Here is a 21,355-nt window from a genome sequence, read left to right as displayed (position 1 = left end):
ACACCCTGTGCGTCCCTTTGGAAATATTATTTGATGTTAGAATGTGTTTTATTACTTACTTTTCATAAGCTTTTGAAAAACAATAACAGAGGACTGCAGCAGACATGTAGGAATCTTCATTTGGTAAATATGTAGAATGTGAAAAAAACAACAGAACAGGTAAAACGAAAAAAATCAGTAATGTATTCTATATGTATAAGGTGTAAAATCCAAAATCCAAAATATTTTTTGTGGTTAAAGTGAACACTATTTTATACATTTTACAATGCATTTTAGTCCAAATGGGCGGTTTCTCTGTCAGGTCACACTGAAAGTATGTGCTTCACACAAAAAGGTTAATAGTGGCCAACCACCTCCAGCCTCCATTTCCTGTGTAAAGTCATCAACTTCTCTGTAAATAACAACCCAATGCAAAAGTTCACACATAGATTTGAGCTTGAGCTATTTTGCAAACATTCACACTAAGGTGTATATGTTTTTAATAAATGACTCATGATTGTATTTGCTAATATTTAACATTTTGGAGATAGAGCAGCTTGTCAACAAATTAAGCATTTCCCAGAGCAATAAAGTATATCTTGACGGTGTGTAATGCAAACCTAGTAGAAAAATGCATCAAAAAAATTTCAGTTAACTGCAGTGAAAGCAGCTTACAAAGCATTAAGACTGGGAAGCAGAATCCAAAATCCAAAATCCATGCCCCGCCTTTCTATCAGTCTTCCTTTCGTCACATCCAAATAATGCCTGCAGTTATGTGACAAAATGTGCAAATGATAAATGGTAATAAAAACTATTGTGAAACAATATATCTTAAGGAAAACAAACATTTGGTTTGACATTAGTTTATTGTGCAACTTACCAGGCAAGCATACAGATTCATGGCAATAAAGAGATGCTCTGCATGCTTCTAGTCCAATAGCAAAAGCATCCATGTATATACATTCAAGTTTTAGCCACAACACAGAAAAATGATCACAAAACTACTGATCACACAGACTGGAGTACCTTTAAATCTCTGACAGAGTGATTAAAATCAGGAACGCCCTGCACAGGCATCACAATTCATTCTGTGATGCTATAAAAATACAGATAAACAAATCTGATTGTACACAATATTTACAGAGTTTATTTTTAGGTGGCACCAACTCTAGAAGATGCCTATTCAGATGCCGGACAGATCAGCAGAGAGACTCTTGAAACTGACGAGGGCCAAAGCAGCGGCGATGAAGCTTGGCAACGTGAAATTTGACACAGGTGCTACACATAGAGAACATGATCTAAGATTTGCAAGCCTCATGCCTTAGTTAGATCCCAGAATTATTTTTTCCTTTGAAAGTAATCTGGTAGATCCCAACTTGCCCACTTTTTATTTATTTATCTTAATATAAATCCCAAATTGCCCACCCAGAAGGAAATGAACATCATGCTTTCTTTGCTACCTGATTTTTACATTTGAAAATAAATGAGAACTTAAAAATCACAAATTAGCCACTGGAACAGATTTCCCTCAAGGAAATTCTTATTCTACTAAAAATATTTGCATATTACACATTTAATCGAAACATACCTTTTAATTATTCAAAGTAACTTGCCCCATTCTAAACAACAACAACAACAACAAAAAAAACCTGGTTGGTGACACTATCTTTTGACACTTGCTGAAGAAATAAAAATTAAAACAATACTGTTACAATTATTATCAATACCAGTAGAAATTTAGACAACATGGGAGAACTTTCCCATGAAAACAGAACATGCCGTTTTCTCTGCACGTTGGAAGTCTCCTGTCATGGCTCCAAATGCCTACTGCAGGCTGCATTGTAGTTTCCTTAGTGGCAGAACTCTTTTTGAAATGGAGACACTTAACTTGCAAGAGAAGCTACGCAAAACACTGCAAGAATCTAACTGCATATAAATGGTTTGCTTGTAAATGCTTGCATCCCTTTTAGCACGGCCACTGAAATTCAGTCTGTGTTTGCAGACCGACAAATTAACTATAGCTGCCTCATGTGTGCAAAACACAAGGAGATGGCCGATACAGTGTTGCTGTGGTCGAATCCCAGTGCGGACGGCTTTAGTGAAAAGAAAAAGCTTCCGATTTAGACGCCCCTTTGGTGATTTTCAACCAATAAGAGCCACATCAATTTCTTTTCAAACACGGAAAGACGTTACGCATATGTTTTCAGATAATACACTGTTTTCAGCACATGTAAGTGTTTTTTATTCTCATTATCCTTATTATTATTATTATTATCATTGTATTATTATTATAATTATTAATATTATATCTACACACCTTTGGATCTTTGAGAATTTTAAGGCAAATATAAATTCACACAGATTTGGATGGCTAGACTTAAAGAGAGTGTGTTCACTCTGACAGTGTTTCCTGCTGGTGGAAATGGGATCAGCCGTCTCAGAGTCATGTCGCTCCATCAGCTGTACAACTCTGTCCGATATTAGTCATCGAGGTCATGGGCTCCTGGTCTGTCTCTCTGACGCAGATGACAGCGTCCCCGCTCACGTTAATGAGGCACTGAGCCTAAAAAAAAAAAAAAAAAAAAAATGGATCAAACATAGACTCAGCAATATACGGATGCAACTCGGAGAGGTATTTTATTCTGCAATCCAATTCAAATCACAGAGTGAAATACTTCATCTATCATTTTCTGTTAACCTCTTATACCCTCAGGGGGTATAAATAAATTTAAACTTAACATTTTGGGCAAAACCTTTATGCGGAATAGTTTTTGAAAGATCAAAGCCTCTTTTAGCCACGTGGAGCCTTTGTTTACAGAGCGAGCCGAGGTCCCGTGGCAGCTGGACCCACCGGTGGGTCCGTCGGGTTCTAGGGGTTAAGAAATTTTTATCTTTTTCCCAAAGCACAAAAAATGTTGGGAAAAATGATCTACTGAAAACATGCTTATGTACTGTTGGGTATAGGGCTGTTGTAAACGAATATTTTAGTAATTGAGTAATCTATCGATTATTCTTACGATTAATCGAGTAATCGGATAAAAAAAAATATAAAATGAAATATTGGTAAATCTGGCATAATACCGGTGTTACTATCAGATATCAATATCAGTCCAATTTTTCATATTTGAGCATCCCTAACAGTTGCTTTTTTGTAGTTTAGAAAACTAACCTGTAACAATAATAGCTCACTTTCTAAGTTAACCAGAAGAAAAGTTATAGAAAAATCTGAAATTATATTGAATTTAATAAAGAGGCAGGCTCACAAATATGCTTATAAAAAATGTCTACAATCCAGCTTTTAGTTTATGTATTCATCTTCAGTGAGTTTAATAGATTAATTAAACTCACCTTGCCACCTAACCTGTCGCGCTTTGGGTTTGAAAATACGGGAAATGCCGCCTGGAGTGGGAGGAGAGGGCGAATGAACGAACATGGGGTGGAGGGGAGGAAATAGACCAGCGGACTGACGAACCGTTAGACCGGGGGACGAACACGGGGGGAAGCAATACGGGACATTTACGACACCTTCACTGGTCACACTCAGAAACTCATCTACCAGCCATGTACGATGCTCTCCGCCACCCGTTTCTTCAGACCGGGATATGAAATTTATTGTGCGGTTCGTCGGTAAAGCTACATTTACACGGTAAGCATCAGCTACTCAGCCGCCCGCCCTGTTCAGTCTACCGCTCACCTCAGCGCTCTTCCCGCCGTTCGCTTTCAACCAGCAGCCCCGGAGGAGAAATGCTGCCGTACTCCAGGCATCCCCCCAGTCATTTTAAGGATGCTTATTGGTTCCCCAAAAACGATAAAAAGTCGGGCATTATCATCAATCAATAAAATCCCCACGGGCCAATCTTGAAGATTGGACTTTATGCCGCTGAGACTTAGCTTTTGTCAACAACTCAGAGGCGGAAGTGAGAGCTCCGCGCAACGCTAATGAAGTCCCGGCCGGAACACGGTGCGCTAACTAATAAAACATAAATTAACGAAGCTTCGAGGCAGGTAAATTTTCCTCGAGGAATTTTAGTAATCGAGGTACTCGAACCATTCGAGGAATCGTTTCAGCCCTAGTTGGGTACATGCATTGGTCAGGCCTCTCTATGCACTATTTACTGGATCAATGCAGTGTGGCATGACGGAGACCAGTCTCTTGTAAGGAAGCCCAGTTTTAAACCCAGCGGCTTTCGACCCTCCAGCATCGTTGGGGTTGCTGTGTCTCATCCTTTTCTTGACACTATCCCACAGATTGACTGTGGGGTTTAGCTTAGGTCAGTTTGCTGGTCAATCAAGTGCAGTGACATCATGGTCATTAAAAGCAAGTCTGATTACTTTTACAGTGTGAGCACGTCCCGAGTCCTAAACCTAAAACGAAATCTTTTGAATTTCCCCCCCAAATTTTCTTCACAATCATCTCAAAGTTGCATCTGTTTACATTTCTAGAACACATTCTCCTTAAATAAAGCTGTCCTAATATGCTTGCATACAGCACTCTGAAAAGCTGGCATGTATAAACTACCCTCTTCAGCATATAAGCAAAAAAAATGTGCATTAGTGACTTTGTGTGGGTACCTGGTTCTTGTTGGGATTTTCCATTAAAACACAATCTTTCATGCTGTAGGACACCACTGCGTTGCCACCCAGAGCTGCTACGTGGGCTCGAACCATCGCAAACACCTCTGCGATGAACGAATGGAGGAAACCGCTAACTCCACCTTCCTGCAGAAAAAGCAAGCACGTTTCATGCAACAAGAAGCACACCCAGTGGGCACAGGGCAGCGCAACGACCTCCTGCAGCGTCAACCACACCTCTCGTAGGGATGTGGTCTCTCTGATGAAGAACATGTTGATGATTCCAAGGTATTTAATGATTCTGGTCCCAGGGAGGAAAGAGAGCGGCGTCATCTTCACCATGGTCACAGAACTGCCCCCAAAGGAGCGGCTGGAGCGCAGAGAGCGGGGGCGTCCCTCCGTCAGCGGACTGCAGTTCTCCAAAGACGAGACTGAAGGTCCAGAGAGAGAGAGAACAAGGCCAAGTAGAAGTGCAGGAGAAGGATGTGAAAAGGCCACAGGAGGAGAAGACAGGAGGGCAAAAAAAAAAAAAAAAGAGAACAAGAAGGGAACTGAGACACCAGTAACCACTCGACAATGGAAAATATAAAAGCAGATATGAACTTTGATGCACAAATGAGGGATGTCGTGCAAAAACGCAACTGGGTTAGTGTTTGTACAGCAGGGCATGTACACTGATACAAAGGTAGAGCAGAAAATGTTCAAACCCATAGACAAGTCCTGATTTGTATGAAATTACTTTACATCAAACATTCAATCTTTCAGGCTCAAAATGCCAAAAATATAATAGACATTGTGTTAAACTTAATAAGAGCCAAAATCACAAATTAAATTTTTCAGGAATAAAAAATAAAGCCTCTCTTGGTCAGCACAGCAACCAAACAATGTTTTGCATACAAGTGAAATTGATCCTCTTCTGTAATTATCTCCAGACACTAAGGCTAGACGACATGCCTGAACACTAAAGTTGAATGTTTTCTTTTGCAATTTTGTAAGTTTATAATTTTCACTTTAACAGCTGATGATTTAAAGTCATTTTCTATAATCTTGCGATAATCAATATTATTTTTCTTTGATTAATCTGTCATATTACCTAAGGGTCAACTGGCCCAAATGTAAATCAGAACAAAAATAAATTTAAATAAGTTATAATAGAAGCTTTTAGATAATATGCAACTACATTTAATGTGTGATTTGAGCATTTTTTGAATATATTTCCGTAATTTATAAAAAATAAAAATAAAAAATACAATGACTCTCAAAAGAGTCCACATCAAATAGACAAAGCAAAATCATTTCAAAGCATTTTCCAGATGCCTTAGAATGTGGAAACTTTTAAAGCAACAGAAATCCAGATTCCGAAATGAAATAAAAAATCTAGAAGGCAACAATTGGTTGAAACTCTTTTTGAAAGAAAAATATCATGGTGTACCCCGGAGTCTTAACAGGTATTTCTATATGTTTAGAGTCACAGTTTTATTCATTTATTCTTGTGCTGGTGCAGTTTAGTTTGGGAAATGTCACCTTACCAAAGATTTGTGAAGATCACTGTGCTTCAAAGTCCATTCAGGTGACAAAAACTCCACAAATGCATCAAACTTGCCTTGGAGGCATTTATTAGAGAGCGCTACAAAATCTCATAAACATCACCTGTAGTCAAACTGAACAGGAGAATCGTCTAACGCATGCGGCTGGAGAGGTCAACAATTTTAGTCCAAATTCGAACCCAGCCAGAGTGTAAACAGAACTAATGAACAAAAGATTGGCAATAAGGTAGTAAAAGGTGGGAAATAAATGCTGAAGAAGACCAAAAGTAGGGAAGTATGTATAAAAGAGCTTTCAAGGAATTGTAACTGTGCAGGAGTGATAGAGAACAAGTCACAACTTTCCATGGGTAGGAACAATTTTGAGCTCACCTGCGTTGTTAGTATGTCATGACTTTAAATGCAGCTTTGCACGTATTCGGTGTACAGCGTCGAGACAATCACTCGGGAAAGTGCGCGCTGCCGTGCATGTCATGCAACTGAGGTACAGACAGACAGAAAATGTCTGCAGACAGACAGACAGACCTGGGCACAGCTGTTTTACAGGTGCGAATACAGTGCTTACAGTGAAATATCATGAGAGAATTGTTCTAATTCTTTGGTATTTGTGAACGAGGCTTGAGACATGGAAACGGACAGAGACAGCTATAAGCTGAGCTGAGCACACGTACACAAACCAGAGAGTGAAAGGTGCTTCACTGTGTAGTGCAGTTACCTGATGAAGTTTCCATCCGTCAAACCAGGAACCTTCAGAGCCAAACATTACACACACTGTGCACAGGACTGAAAATCAAACTAGCTCTTGTAGAGAAGCACTGCCCCCAGCCCCCATCCTACCATGATGATTTGTTCAGAATATTGAGTCCAACGTTTTCACCTCCAGGTGCATCTCAGTAGATTACGCACGTCATCAAAATGTTATTTTATTTCAGTTGGACTCATATGATAGGTCAATTACACAGAGCGATGTGTATATTTTTGTTCATGTTGATGATTTGAGCTTGCAGGTCATGAAAACTCAAAATGTTACTCACTGAATTTGAATATGACACAATAAAACACACAATAAAAATACAAAAATACCATGTTATGGCCTACGCAATCAGGGAGAAGACTGTTGAATTAGTTGAACAGCAGACAGGGTTCCTTCTTAGGGAGTGCAAACACAAAATTTCATTGGTAAAGAAGCTGGATTTTCAGACTGAAGTATCTAGGTAGAGTAATGGAAAGTTAAGTGGAAGGTAAAAGTGTGATGCATAAGCAACAAGGCTTGAAAGGGGAAGTCCATTCAAGAGTTTGGGGAAGGAAAAAAATTCTACAGACAACAAATGGAGTCTGTTCTAAAAGCTACCACAGATTGACGTGTCTAGGATAATTTTCTTTACCCTAACACTAGTTTTCTTTCACTGCAGCATTCCGAACAACCACCTTTACTATTAATTACATTTTCCACAAGAAATGCTAGGCGAGTGTGCCTGTCTGTGACTTTCAGGGGGCAATTAACTTCAAGTCAGCAATTAACTTTTTACTGGACTTATGTAATAAGTGTGTAACAGAAGCTGAATTTTAGGTTTTCATTAGCTGTAATTTCTAATCATCAAAATTAACAAAAAAAAAAATTGCCAATATATAAAACTATATGTAATGGATTTTTATTATATACTGCTTTCACCTTTTGAACCAAATAACTGAATTAAAGTAACTTTTGGACGACATCCTAATTTACTGAGATGCACCTGTTTTTCCAATAAAGCGTGTCACATTTCCTCAACCTCGGAAGATTCGCTGATGCAAATGCGGAGTGGAATCAAAGGAAGTTTTCATGCAGATTTTACACGAGTGCAAAAAGGGGGGGAAAAGCTGCATAGTGTGTGCAAAAAGATAACTGCCCTTGGAATTATGAAAGGTTCACATGGCTACAGGCATTTTCAAGCTAAGCTGCCGATTGCGATCCCTCCGAAAGGGGCTGGACGTGAGCTTGTAAAACTAATCTGAATAGCCAGTGCTTTGATTTGGAAAAATGCTACATCTCTCCCCACCGGCATGCATGGAGGGGTGTGTGTGTGTGTGTGAGTGTGAGTGTGAATCGGCGTGTGCGAGACTGCTCGTGAAACTGTGTTCTGTATTTGTGGGTATGATCACCAGAGTGTGCTAGAGACTGTGTCCTCCTACTTGTCTTAACTGATCCTCGTCTTATGGTGTGCGCTTTCAGCCTAAGCAGCTCTAGCCAGGTGCTGCATCTGTCTGCAAAGGAACCGTAATCAACGGAGGCAGCTGGAGAAAACACACGCGCACACAACACACGCGCGCAAAAAAAAATAAAAAATACACACGCACGCAACCCACAACCGAAGATACACAACAACAACAACAACAACAACAACAACAACAACAAGAAAAGAGAACAAAAAACATACAAGACACAAAAAACAAACAAACAGAAAAGAACAAAACTGAATGAGGCTTTTGAGAGCGGTTTAAGAAAACTGTCCGAGACAAAAGGATAAAAAGTCAAAACATGACAAGTGTAGTAGTTTCGGTAGCAGGGAGGTGGAGAGAAGGGAAGAAAGGAAACGAGGTGGTGGCTTACCTCTGGATGAGACAATGGTATTTTCTGGGACACCTGCCATGCCACACACACACACGCACACACACACACACATATATATAAACAAAAACCTGTACTTGGTAGACATCAATCAGTGTTCAGTATTTTTTCTTTTCCTCTTACCATCAACTCAAGTTCAACAAAAATCTACCTCTGCAGCTCGATTTTGACACTCGGATCGTTTGGGGTAAATAAAAACCACAAAGTTTCACTGCTTTTCACACATTTTCTACCAAACCTCAACGCTGCCAAATCTAGTTTCACGGAGCAAACAAGTCACAGTGGGGTGCTACTGTTTGTTTACCTGTTGAATGAACCACAACCAGCTGACTTTGGCAGAGTTTTGCAGCTGGGGTGAATAAAGAGACTGTCCCTGAAGCGTTAATGAAGTAAGGCAGATGAGGAGGCTCAGAGAGCAAAACCCCACCAAAAAAAGCAACAAAAAAAAACAAAAACTAAATAATACCTGAAAATTTGGAAGAAGTTTGAGTGTTGGTGGATGACGAGTCAGCGCACAACTCCAGAGGAAACTGCAGCTGCTCTTCGGTCTCATTCCCACCTGACAAAAATGGACACTGTTATCCACATGTCGCCTGGATTTATCCACGTTCCAGGGGCAATTTCATGCATTTCATTCAAAATACCCTCCCTGTACCTCCTCTCAGCTTCTGAGCTTTGTGAGATGAAATGGAAATGATTGTAGAGTGATAAAATGTGGGGAAGAAAAGCTCAAGGGATGTTTGTACTTTTACAAGGCACTCTACACTTAATCAGACAGACCTTTGGTAATAAACCTCTCCTGAGTCTGGTCCTTGTCAAACGTCATGGCGACAGCCGTCACCGAAACCTAATCAAAAGAAGAATAAAGTTTGGAAACTAAAGAAAGTGAGATCATTTCCTCTGATAAGCCAGAGATTGCCTCCAACATCTCACCTGAATGAGCTCTTCTTCTGGCACTGCTACAGTGAAGTTGAGATGACAAAGACAGCAGGGTATATTGGAGCGTAACTTGAAATAAAAACTCTGAAACAAATCAGAGATAAAAAAAAAACAAAAAAAAAAACTGTGAACTAGTTTTTTGTTAGTTGGCTCAGAGTTAGAAATGGCTTTTAGGGTTGTAACGGTTGCCGACCCCTTTTCTAGATCAATAAAGATCGTCTACCTTCAGCAGATTCTCACAGAGGTCAGTGAAGATCTTGTTCAGGCTTTGGTTAGAAAGGTTGGCATTGCTCAACCTCAGGACCCTAACCGATGTAAACATCTGTAATATAACGTTAAAATACATTTTGGAAGCTTACAAAAGCAGATATATCATCATAACGGGGTCACTTTAAATAGGTTTAAACTGCTCTTTACCTGTACTGCTGTAGTCCAGTTATAAATCCCAGGCATGGTCTCAGTGTTGCAGGTGTAGAAACCTGGAAAACAGAACGGACACAAACATGCCTTTAAATCTGAGAGGGTGGAGAGACAAGATGCAACTGAAACGGAAAGTAACGGGCCAAACCTGTGGGGGGAGATGCATCGATGAGGAGAGAGTGGATGTCCTCCACAGCGTCTGTGTCGTCAATCTAGGAGAACAACAACAGTTTCAGCTTCCTACAGATTTACGTGAACACACGGGTCATCATTTCTACATTTCTCCACCTCCAGGACAAACGCATCCTTTTTGCCGTGCGACAGGTCCAGTTCTGACACTTCATCGGAGCTCTCCGAGTGCGAGCGGAAGAGTCGGGATCTTTGTCTGGGCTCGGGGATCGGAGAGCCCACCCCTTCCTCCGTCAGCTCCTGTAAGCAAACAGACAGGAAGTTATTGACCGGCAGAGCCGCTACCTGCAGGACGCATCGGTTCCGACTGTGCACAAACTAAGATCACAGTTAGTGACAATTTACATGCTAATCATATGCAGCTTTGCTGATACAAACACACACGCACGCACACACACACACACACAGACTTTGTGTAAAAAAAAAAAAAAAAAATGAAGTACAGTGAGTAGATCTGGTGAGAGTTACTCATTATTTGGTTCACAAATCTCCAATTAAGAGTTGTTATACAGTTACAGCACCGGTGCTCGAGTGTTGTGGTTAACTGAGTGAAGTGTTGCTCATGCTTTGCTGAAACTCAGAGCTGAAATCCAGCATGCTCAGTACCAGGTTTGTGCTGCAGAACACCTCAGGGTCCAGAGCAAATAATTTCTTTGATGGTCAGAGAGAGACAAGAAGTCTATCATGATTTCAAACAAAACAAAACTAAACTAAACAAAACAAAACAGAGCAGGCACACAGAGGAAAACATTTATTGGCTCAAAAGTGACAGAAAAAAAAAAAAGATAATTGCCTCATGTTTTGCATCTGGCATGATTTGTCATTTAAACATCAAACACATTTTTAATATAAATGTATGTTGGTGTGAAAGGTAGGTTGAGATTTTTTTTTTTAGATGAAAGAGTTATTATATTGAGGATTTTCATGTTCCACATTTAAGCTAAATTTGGCTGCATGCGTATTGATACCTTTCTGAAAATCTACTTTGGCACAGCAAAGACAAAGGTCACCCTCTACAAACTCCTGCAGTCTACAGCCAACATGACGCCTCCTTACCGGAGGGTTTATTTGGTAGAGCTCCTTGTTCTTGGCGATGGTGTCGTTTATCCTTTTCTGGATGGACTGGATGTGCTGCTCGTTGTTCAGGTCACTGGAGGTCTTCCCAGCTATCTGGATGCCCCCGGGTGCAGGCAGAGCCGTCAGGTACACTCCTGTAGCAGACTGAAAAATAGAACATATGTTCTACAACGGACTGAGGTCAGCCATGCAGGTAACTGACTTTTCAAGACAGTTTAAAACGCTGTCTTACAGCAAGACCCAGCAGCATGTTCTCGCCGACGCTGATCTGTATGTGCAGACCGAACAGAGCATTCATGCTCCGGAGCTTCAGCTTATTCATCAGCTGAGTGTGCAGCTCGTACTCCATGAAAGGCAGCAAGTTTGAGATGGCGGTCGCGTTCACTTCTCCCTGAGCTTTCTTTTTCAGACGACACAGCCTGGAAGGTGAGAATCAGTGACATTTAGGGTGCCCTTAAAGACTTATAATTCATTCAATTATTTAAAAAAAATATTGTTTTTTCACCTTTGTATATAGAACTGAGAAGTAAAGAAATAAAAAAAAATATATAGTGCATTTCAAATCTAGATATCTACATCTATTCTAAATGTTATACAGCCAAATATCCTGTCTTCCTTTTTTTTATTTGGACTACCGCTCAAGTTATTTTTTTTTGGAGTAAATGCAGATAAACTTAAAGGTGACAGAAAAACATGAGATAAATTTGCTTTTATGCATGACTGAATATGAATTCAGATCAGAAATAACGAAAAGCTGCCGCGGTCTTGGCACTCGGAAATGAAAACGATTTTTTTAAGGGTCTGGTTTCTGATCATCCTTCTTCTGACTGAAGCTGCAATAACTCACTGAATCACAGCGTGAATCAATACAGACTGCTGAATCAATTGGTGCAAAAGTACACATGGAATGATGTGAGTAAATCTGATGCAGTCTGCAGCCTAGACAGAGCCTATGAACAGGAAATATATTAGATGATATTAGTGCAAATGCAGAGTGGCTTAACTTACACATAACAGGTAATCAAGATATTGTTCAAAACCTAACCGATATATTTTATGTAACTGCCTTAACTCCTGCTTTTATTCATTTTCAATTATTTATTCTTCAAAGATGACCATAAAGTTATCTGCATTGTCTAAGTTTGCACTCATAGGTGCATTGAGGTAAATTCACATATCACCAACAGATTAAAAGCTTTTAGGAATTAAATTCAAAAAGTGAAATTTGCAGATAGATTCATTCTATGGAGCTTATAAAAATCATATATTTAGTTTTCCTAAAAAGTAGAACATTTCAGATAAACCAAAAAATTATAATGACACACAAGTGTTTCCCTACACTGTAAAGTATGTCCATGTACTGTGCAGTAAAGGTTAGATGCAGTCAATATTTAAACCCATTTTTGCATGAATTTGCATGAGTCTGCTGAGGTGCTAAGGAGGCTCAGGTTGCTTTAACAGCAGCCACGCCTCGTAAATCTCTAAACTATTAGATTTTGCTTCATTATTGTGATTCTTCACCTTTTCACTTCTTTTCTTTCTCTCACATTTCACTTTGTTCTAAGCATATATACACACACACACACACACACACACACAAGACATATATTGAATTGAACTGGGTTCCGTTTTTTTCTCATCAATGTCGCCATAAAAGCACTTTGGCCCTTTAAAAAAATGTCAGATAAGAATGACAACTGTGCTGTTTTACCTGGCCTGAATGAGGCAGCCTTTCCCTGTGACTGCTGCCTCCGCTGGCAAGTCGATTGTTGTGAATAACACATCTGGAACCTTAAAATAAAGGAACATTTTGCGTTTTATCCACTTTTTATTCCTTGACCTGGTTAAGTAAAACCCAAACGCTGGCGATCTATTTTTGGAAACAAGAAATTTGCTACCTTTTGCCGCCTGCAGTTGTAACAATACGTGAGCTGGGCAGGAAACGGCATGTTGAGCTCGTCATATGGGATGTGACAGAAGCCACAGCTTGGAGGTGATGGATCATCGAACCTGTCAAAAAAGCAAACCCTGTGTGTATAAGCAAACGAAAGTCCACAAGGTTTTACCTAAAATTACACCAAGAAACTCAGATCAACCTGTGGTCGGTGCTGCCGATGTCGAGGCAGCCTTCACGCATGTACCGAGGATTCAAGATGGTGGCTGTCCCTGATGCGGACAGAATACACACCTCTTCACTGTAATGAGAAAAGTAAAAGTTGAAAGTGAGAGACAACGAATGTAAAATACAAAGATACAACACTTTTTCTTATTTCGTTCACACAACATACCAGATGCTTGTGTTCTCACTGTAACCTACAACAGCATGGCAACCAAGAGCTTTGGCATGAGATTTAATTTCCTGGCGAATCTCTTCCCACCAGGCGTCACGCGTCTCGGGTTCATCTGCAAAACACAAAATTGTGATTCAGTGAGCTTTCATAGAACAGGAAAAAAACGAGCTGATTTGTTTTTCCAAAACTAAAAACTGAGATTGAGGTAATGGCAGAGACTGAGTTTGCATCCAATCTAACCTCATTAATTTACACAAAATATCTATACAGCCAACAGAAACTAGCTTTTTTTTTCTGTTGATTTATGAGTTAAATGGTGTATCAAAGCAAGCAGAAACCACTAGTCATTTCGTGAGACGAAGTTAAAGTGAAAATGGTTGGTGAGAATTAGGGGATGATGAAGTTATTGTCAAGGTCTTGACCAGGAGTCAAAGGTGCTTCATATCATGTGTGGAAATACACATGCTCTGAAACCTCATCGCTCTCTTTCACTACCAGGAGAAACAGAATGGCTTAATGAGGCCACTTTTACCCCTCTGCTTTTTCATAGAATCTACCATTATAAGAAACTGATTATATGGTTAGAAAGTGAACCTAGAAAACTAAGGGCGTGTAGGACTTTGGTGTTACCCTGAGCCTTCAAGAGAAAGCTTTGAGGAATGAGGGTGTTAAGAGAGTGTGGTCTGGTTTTCTGCACTGAGGTAATGGCGTTGAGAAGTTTACACTGCTGGACAGCTACCTGAGCAGCAAGCCGGACTAATTAAGTAGTTTATATTAGCCTGTTATACTAAGGTTTTTACTGACTAAAGATCAGAATGACAAAAAGAGAAGATGCTATGAAATAAAAATGCTTACATTCATTCTTCTAATCTTATCAGGTGTTTATTTTATAATTTGCTTAAGTTTATCTATACATTTTAATATATATACAATGGAATATCGCTAATTACCATAATAGTCTCATTATGGTAACTATTTTGGAAAAAAATATTAAAAATATCAGGTGTAAGATGATGTTTTACATTTCTACTTGAAATGCTTGTGTGAATACCAAAGTACTATGAAGCAATGGTATTTTACTGAGGATAACTGCACACACCTGGCTGAAATGCACAAACAGCCTGGGTGAGGTTGAAGGTTCAGGGTAACTTTGTTTCTTGGGAGAAAGTCATGTATTTCTCCCCTAAACCCTAATTACATTATGTGGCAGAGAAAATCTACTGGTAGATAATCCCCGGAGCTCTGAAAGAAGTAAAAAAAAAAAAAAGACTTAGCCCTTTAACTGGTACAAATAAGCAAAAAGCATTTAATATATAAAGAAGTTGTACTTCCTGTGGTCTCGCGAGGTTTTCTTATACACATATGTTTTTGACATTTTGTGTTAGAGTCTAACACTTACAAGCAGAGAGACTGTTTTCACACACATGTTTGCATGAACAAAGAAGACGTAAATAAACCTATGAGCCATCCAACATCACTCCCTGGGAGGGCAACATGCGGATAAAACTTAACCGTGAGATGAAGGCGAGGAATGAGTGAGGGCAGAAGAGCGAGTGTTCAAACTAAAACGGATGGAGAATAATGACTGACGGTCAGGCATCAGACCCCCACTGTGGGTTCCTTTAAACCAGCAGCAGCAGCATGTCGCCACAGGCACAGGCTCACCAACGTGCACACTCATAGCCATGTGCACGTTCATGGCCAAAGAAGGGCCATATTCATCCACTAGAGTCCGTCAAATCCGAACAGGCTTTTCTCAAGCTCGTGGCTTTTCCCATCATACGTATCATATCCAGAATATATTTCATCAATACAGTCAATCTGCCTCCATCCATCCCTGCATTCATCCATCCATCCATCCATCCATCCATCCGTGCTCACTCTCAGTATGAATACGGCCCAGTGAGGCAGGGATGAACATGCCCAGTAGATGGCTCTTTGTCACAGAGTAAACCTCCTAAACCTCCTGCGGTCTAGACAGGTTTGACCACAATGCCAGTTCAGGAAGCATCACAAACAGCGCCAGGCAAAACAACGTCAGGGGAGAGCTCTAATGTGCAGCACGATGAGTTGGGTGTCTGCGCGCGCATGTGGAGTGGGGTAGCCAGGCCAGGCTGGATGGGGTGGGGGGTGACAACATAGAGCATGCTCAGCTCAGCACACACTCACACAGAATCAAGAGAGGAGGAGGGCAGCTCAGTGAATTCAGTTTTTAGCTATCAGGCTATGTTTTTTTTTTTATTGATTCATCTGTAGATAGTTAAGCTAGCTAGTCTATACTGATTGAATTTCAGCGTTCGATGACAACTTAGAAGGCACAACAAGCTTAACTTCACTGAGCTACCATCACTCTGGTGGAGCGAGAGCAGTAAAAGGGGGGGAAGGGGGAAATACCTGCAGTGACACTATTCCAGTCTAGCAGTTTGTATGAGCGCGTGTTACCCAAAGCTGGGTTAGGAACACACCGTTAGTACAGAAGAGAGAGAGAGAACAGAAGAGACAGTCTAACAAACAAGCACAGCACAACAGCAGCACTCCACAATCACTAATGCAAAGACACACTAACGTCAGAGCTACTGGAACTACCTCAAGGGAGACTCATGAGGAACGGAGATGTTACAAAGCTTCAGGACTGGCTAAAATTATAAAGAGACAAAGAACAGAAGCGATACGATACAAAACAAAAGCATGCGACACGAGTCAACTCTAGTCGAGGTCACGTCACACAGACGACGTCTGATGTTTTTCTTACAAATGAGGGTGTTTTATGCTGAGAATTTGCTTAAATCAAGTGTGTTGAGAGATCAAGTATCACCTTGATGGGGAGATGCAGCAGCTGAACTAACCTTACTTTATTGCGCACCTACCTAAAATTTGTCTATGTAATAAATTGAATAATTTAAATACTTTATGGGTAGGTTATACACTTATCTGCCACTTCTAAAAGGTACACTGGTCTGTTAAATTGTTTAACACAAATGGTGAGCAAGTTACTTTTAATGTAGGGTGTTTGCCAGAGCCAGACACGCCAGTCGGAGTATTTAATTTTCTTGTACTACCATCTCTTGGGTTTACAGAAAGTGATCTGACAAAAGAGGAAATATACGAGTTGCGCGAATTAAAATGCATTGATGTTAGAGGTCAGATGAGAATGGTCAGGATAGTTTAACGTGATAGGAAGGAAACAGCTCAAATAACCACCCTTTAAAGGACAGGATGTTATAGTGAATATAGTCAATGTGAAAGCATACAACTTTTTAAATGACAGTTTTGTGACTATTTGAGTATGCATTTACTTGGCAATCCCTGCCACTCTCCATCTAATTTAGAAGTTCTGTAATTCTTAATGCATCATTAAATGTAGATTATAAATAATCATTTCTCCTTTTTTTGCCAGCTATTGAGTTAATTTAAAACAGTCTTTGACTAATATTGTCTTTGTTAGGGGTTGTAGACTCAACATTTACTTCTAACAACATAATGAATGGATGCATTTGGGTTTGTACCAACCTGGTACTGGTAAGCAGGGGCGCAAGTACGCACTTTCTTAGGTGTATGCAGAAATATAATGGAAAATAATAGGAAATACCTGGACTCTATGGAAAAATTTTAAAACTAAAATGCTACGGGTCCCTTTGTACTCACCCATTTGTCAAAAATGGCTTCAAATGAAACAGACCGTGCAACACTGTTTTCAATAGAGATCACTGCTAACTGGGTCATGCCTGTGTTCTTCCCTGCTTAGTCTTATGCTCAAACAAGCCTTATTTAATAGCTTTGAACAAATGACTAATGCAAATCGCTAAGGCATTTTGTAAAAAAATATTTTAAAATTAATCACTTGAGAGTAAGAGGATACAGCTACACTTTCACCTAGTATTAGACCAACCTGTTACACTCCACAGTCTGTCCTGACTCTTTCTCTGTCTTCCTGTCATTTTTCTCTCCATCCTCACAATTGATTGCCGTGAACTCTGTATTAAGTCTGTTTAAAAAATACAAATCACATGTAAAAGAAAAACATATTTTATTTTTAAATAATGTTGTTGAAGAACAGTTACTGACTGGGTACTGCATCTGACCAGACTAATCAAGTATATTACAACAAAACTAAAGTAAAGAACTTCAAATTTGAGTTTATCACTGTCAACTTTCATTATTTATCTGTTTTATGATTCACCAGTTAAAAAAGTGACTACTGTCTGAATGTCAGAACAACAACAACAAAAACAAAAATACAAAAAAAATCTAAATTTTTCTTGCTAAAATCTATTATATTATAAATGCAGCACATAGATCCAGGACAACAGTGACCTGTCATGTTACTAGTAACTCAAGTCAGATTTTTCATATACAGACACAATTATCTACCATCTTTCAACCACTTTAAAAAGCTTTTTTCATCCCTAAGACATCTTTATCCTTCTCCCTCTTCCGCTTTGTTGTTTTGTGCCAGCTTTCGTTTCTGCCTCTCCATCTTAAGCTTCGTGTCACCAGATGACAACAAAAAAAAATAATAATAATTGCGCAATGGAGCGCCAACATTTGCATAAATAAAAGCGACACTGCTTGCTCGGCTCGCGCACACTCAACACAAACCTCTGGCAGCGGCACTATAATTCAGCTTTTAGAGCGACAGGCGGAGTTGGGTGAAGGAGCAGAGGAGTGTCTAATCAGTGCTGCGCTTTTGTTATTGATTACATCATTTACACATGCACAAAGCTGTTAAATATAGAAAATGTCGGCAAGAAATCCTTTTCCCGCCAGCACACCTGTGTATTGCATATAGTGCATACCCACTTTGTGCGCCACTGCTGGAAAGGTATACCTAATAAAGTGGCAGATGAGCGTATATAAGTGGTAATACATGTGATGGCAACGAAAGAATCGCAGTCAAGTATCCTAAAAAGTCTTAAAGCGTATACTCTTGGTTCTCCAGGGGCTTTCCTGATCTATTAATGGCTGGATTATTTTTTGCTACATGACAGATTAAAATTTTTTAAATGCATATGTTCCTAATAGGATCAAATAAAATTAAGAAATAATAATTATCAAGGAAACATTTTATTAGGAGCTTAAAATCTACAGTTGATTTTATACATAAATGATTTTACACCATTGTTGATCCCGCTCCTTAATGACATAGAAACGAGAAAATACCCACGTATAAGAGTCGTTTATTCCAATACAATAAATTAGATAGCACATTTCAAATGTAGTATTTTTTTCAGGTCTCCTGTGGCCTTCTTAAAAGCTTTTTAAAAATGCCCAACCTATCTGAACCCCATCCACATTTATGAGCTGTTCACTTTGTAGAATCAATGTCGTTGTCATTCAGGGATCAAAGACAAACTGGACAATCATCAAAAATATCAGCTATCAATCCAATGCTTATTTAGGTTTGTGGTTGTACTCAAAGTCAAGGCTATTTTTGATTTTATTCCTATTACATGTGTTGGATAGAGAAAAAAACATCTGGTCCTTGTCAAATCTTTAATGATGTGAATACAAACACAGCTGAATATGAGCACATTAAGTACCCTGTGTCATTATTTAATCAAAATAAAGTCAAAAAGCTTTTATGAAGTATGAGCTTAAGTCATAGCCTGGAGCTGTTCACCAACATATTTAACATTAAAAACAGACATTTTTTGAAAAGTTAAAATATTCTGCTGTTTGTTGCTCTAACAGTATCGAAGTGTGTGTTACCACAAGGCCAAAAGCAAAAATAAAACAGCTTGATTTAACATTTCCTACACATAAGTAAGGAAAGGCTTTCAAAGCTCTCTTCAGAATACTTAAAGAGCTCCTTACTCTTCAGAAAGATAAATAATCCACAACACATTCAGCTAAATGCGGTGGACTTGTTCTGCAGCTGAAAGACCAGAGTCCATTTTAATCATTAAATTAACCATAAAACCTTCTGCACAGATTGAATTACAAAAGATGTGGGTGTATAAAGTAATAAATTATTGTTTCACTTGACCCAGCCAAATTTAAGACCTCATCATGATTAAAATACTGTGCAAAAGCAAATGGCAGAGACAATAACTGAAACAAAATCTTAAGCAATTTAAAAACAAAATTCATACTGCAAACTGCATACTGTTACATTTAGCATTCTCTATAAATGCCCTGTGCTTTATGGGTTAATATTGTAAAATTGAAAAAGAACACTGTAACATAGAACATGTTGAAGGTTATCAAAAGTGTTATTAATCACACCTCAGACCTGCAAAGGACCAGAATGTTTTTTTTTTTTTTTTTAACGTTTTGCAACATGAACCACTACAAATAAAAGGGAAGCTCTAATTTTCTTTAGTGCCAAATAAACCAAGTTAAGTACAAATGATAAACCTATTTAAACACTCGCGGTGGGACAGCATATTAGAGAAACATCACTTCACTCTATTGCAACTTGCAGCCAACACCACTACACAACACAATATCTGGAGCCATGCACCACTATCGTATGTCAACCCAGCTAAAGTAGCCATTACAGCATATGGACACACACAAACACAAAAAAAAAATAAATATGAGGTGAAAGTTGTCCACATACATAAATTGTGTGACAAGTGACAATGTTTTACCCTTCTAAGTGTTTGCATCAAAATACTCATACTCATAGCACTCATACCCCGAGGAGCAACTTTCACCTGTTTCAGAGCGCAAACATTTCCTTCAACACATTTATTTGTTTATTTTTTTTCTGGCACAAAGACCATACACAGGAAAACCGAAAAACATAGGAGGATCATGGGCAGCATTGACTATCAGCCAGGTAAAACAAGACCAGACACTCAACATGACACACTCGGTCAATGGAGGAGTGCACTCACATCCTGTTACAACAGACAAGCCGCATTCGGATCCTAGTCCGTTGCCGTGAACTCACCGGGGTTGTGTATGCGATCCAGCAACTTAACAGAACGAGCACTGACCACGCCGCCGACGTGCACCAGAAAACCCGGCGGGAAAGAAGTCAGGGTGAAGAAGGGGAACTCCTGTTGATTAAGAAAATAGAAGCAGATCTGTTAATTTTGGAAAGAGAGAAAAAAAACTGTTTTACTAACATCTAATTAATTTTAGGTTTATTATAAAGCTTCATTGTTTCAAATGGTAAGGTAATTTTATAAACCTGAGAGACACTTAAACGCCATGTTCTTTGCAGCTAAATGATTATTTTTGAAACCAATCTGAGTGTTGTATGTAGACTTTGGTAAAAAAAAAAACAAAAAAAAAAACAGAGTTGGTTTAGGTGTGGACATGCAGAGTGTAACAAAAAAAAAACATGCAAATGTTTAACCCAGAGAATTCAACACCTGCTCAATATCAGCTTACAGCTGAAAAGACAAATAAGCAAATTTGAAAAAGACTGAGTAACAGTTAAAGTCAAGGCATTTCAAAAATTTGGATTTGACACAGTTTTATATTTTGTTGAGAATCAAAACAACTGATGGCATGCTCGATTTTGACCATCACCAAGGCAACCGGTAATCTGCCTCCAATTATGCTGCAAATTCATGCACTCATACACAAAGGAATCTGGAAAACCTTACTTCCCATTGGCATTCCTTCATATTGAAAAACGGGGAAAGTTGTGATTTCTAATCATGCAGGATCAGTATGAGATGAAAGGTTTTGGCAGGTGTCAGGCAGGAATACTATTCATTTCTTTTGTGCCCAAAAAAATCTCAAAATAGCCACAAAACTGTCTGATGTTTTCTCCCACT

At 39.2% G+C, this 21,355-nt stretch overlaps 1 protein-coding gene across 6 annotated transcripts in view; it reads right to left on the bottom strand.

Annotated features, from left to right (window-relative positions):
- Window positions 1-826: 826 nt before the first annotated feature.
- Window positions 827-21,355, bottom strand: part of c2cd5 (C2 calcium dependent domain containing 5) — a 32,233-nt gene continuing 11,704 nt past the window's right edge. For 2 of the 6 annotated variants that reach the window (XM_088006289.1, XM_014982853.2), the window contains 19 exons: window positions 20,518-20,626; window positions 13,617-13,731; window positions 13,425-13,523; window positions 13,227-13,338; window positions 13,040-13,119; window positions 11,561-11,747; window positions 11,308-11,472; window positions 10,351-10,491; window positions 10,211-10,274; window positions 10,060-10,121; window positions 9,866-9,964; window positions 9,637-9,726; window positions 9,484-9,550; window positions 9,170-9,262; window positions 8,686-8,718; window positions 8,238-8,369; window positions 4,789-4,982; window positions 4,552-4,698; window positions 827-2,542 (listed from right to left, as the gene is read on the bottom strand). In XM_088006289.1, the coding sequence (XP_087862415.1) occupies window positions 2,423-2,542; window positions 4,552-4,698; window positions 4,789-4,982; window positions 8,238-8,369; window positions 8,686-8,718; window positions 9,170-9,262; window positions 9,484-9,550; window positions 9,637-9,726; window positions 9,866-9,964; window positions 10,060-10,121; window positions 10,211-10,274; window positions 10,351-10,491; window positions 11,308-11,472; window positions 11,561-11,747; window positions 13,040-13,119; window positions 13,227-13,338; window positions 13,425-13,523; window positions 13,617-13,731; window positions 20,518-20,626 (2,109 nt within the window). In that variant the 3' untranslated portion in view covers window positions 827-2,422. The remainder of the gene's footprint in view (window positions 2,543-4,551; window positions 4,699-4,788; window positions 4,983-8,237; window positions 8,370-8,685; window positions 8,719-9,169; window positions 9,263-9,483; window positions 9,551-9,636; window positions 9,727-9,865; window positions 9,965-10,059; window positions 10,122-10,210; window positions 10,275-10,350; window positions 10,492-11,307; window positions 11,473-11,560; window positions 11,748-13,039; window positions 13,120-13,226; window positions 13,339-13,424; window positions 13,524-13,616; window positions 13,732-20,517; window positions 20,627-21,355) is intronic. The other 4 variants (XM_088006286.1, XM_088006287.1, XM_088006288.1 and 1 more) reach the window with 4 other exon arrangements.

This window comes from Poecilia mexicana, unplaced genomic scaffold (genome assembly GCF_051168715.1).
Source record: "Poecilia mexicana isolate PSO_F unplaced genomic scaffold, ASM5116871v1 scaffold_6, whole genome shotgun sequence".
Classification (NCBI taxonomy): Eukaryota; Metazoa; Chordata; class Actinopteri; order Cyprinodontiformes; family Poeciliidae; genus Poecilia; species Poecilia mexicana.
Note: the sequence above shows the minus strand (reverse complement) of the source record. Positions and strands in the feature narration are given on the sequence as shown.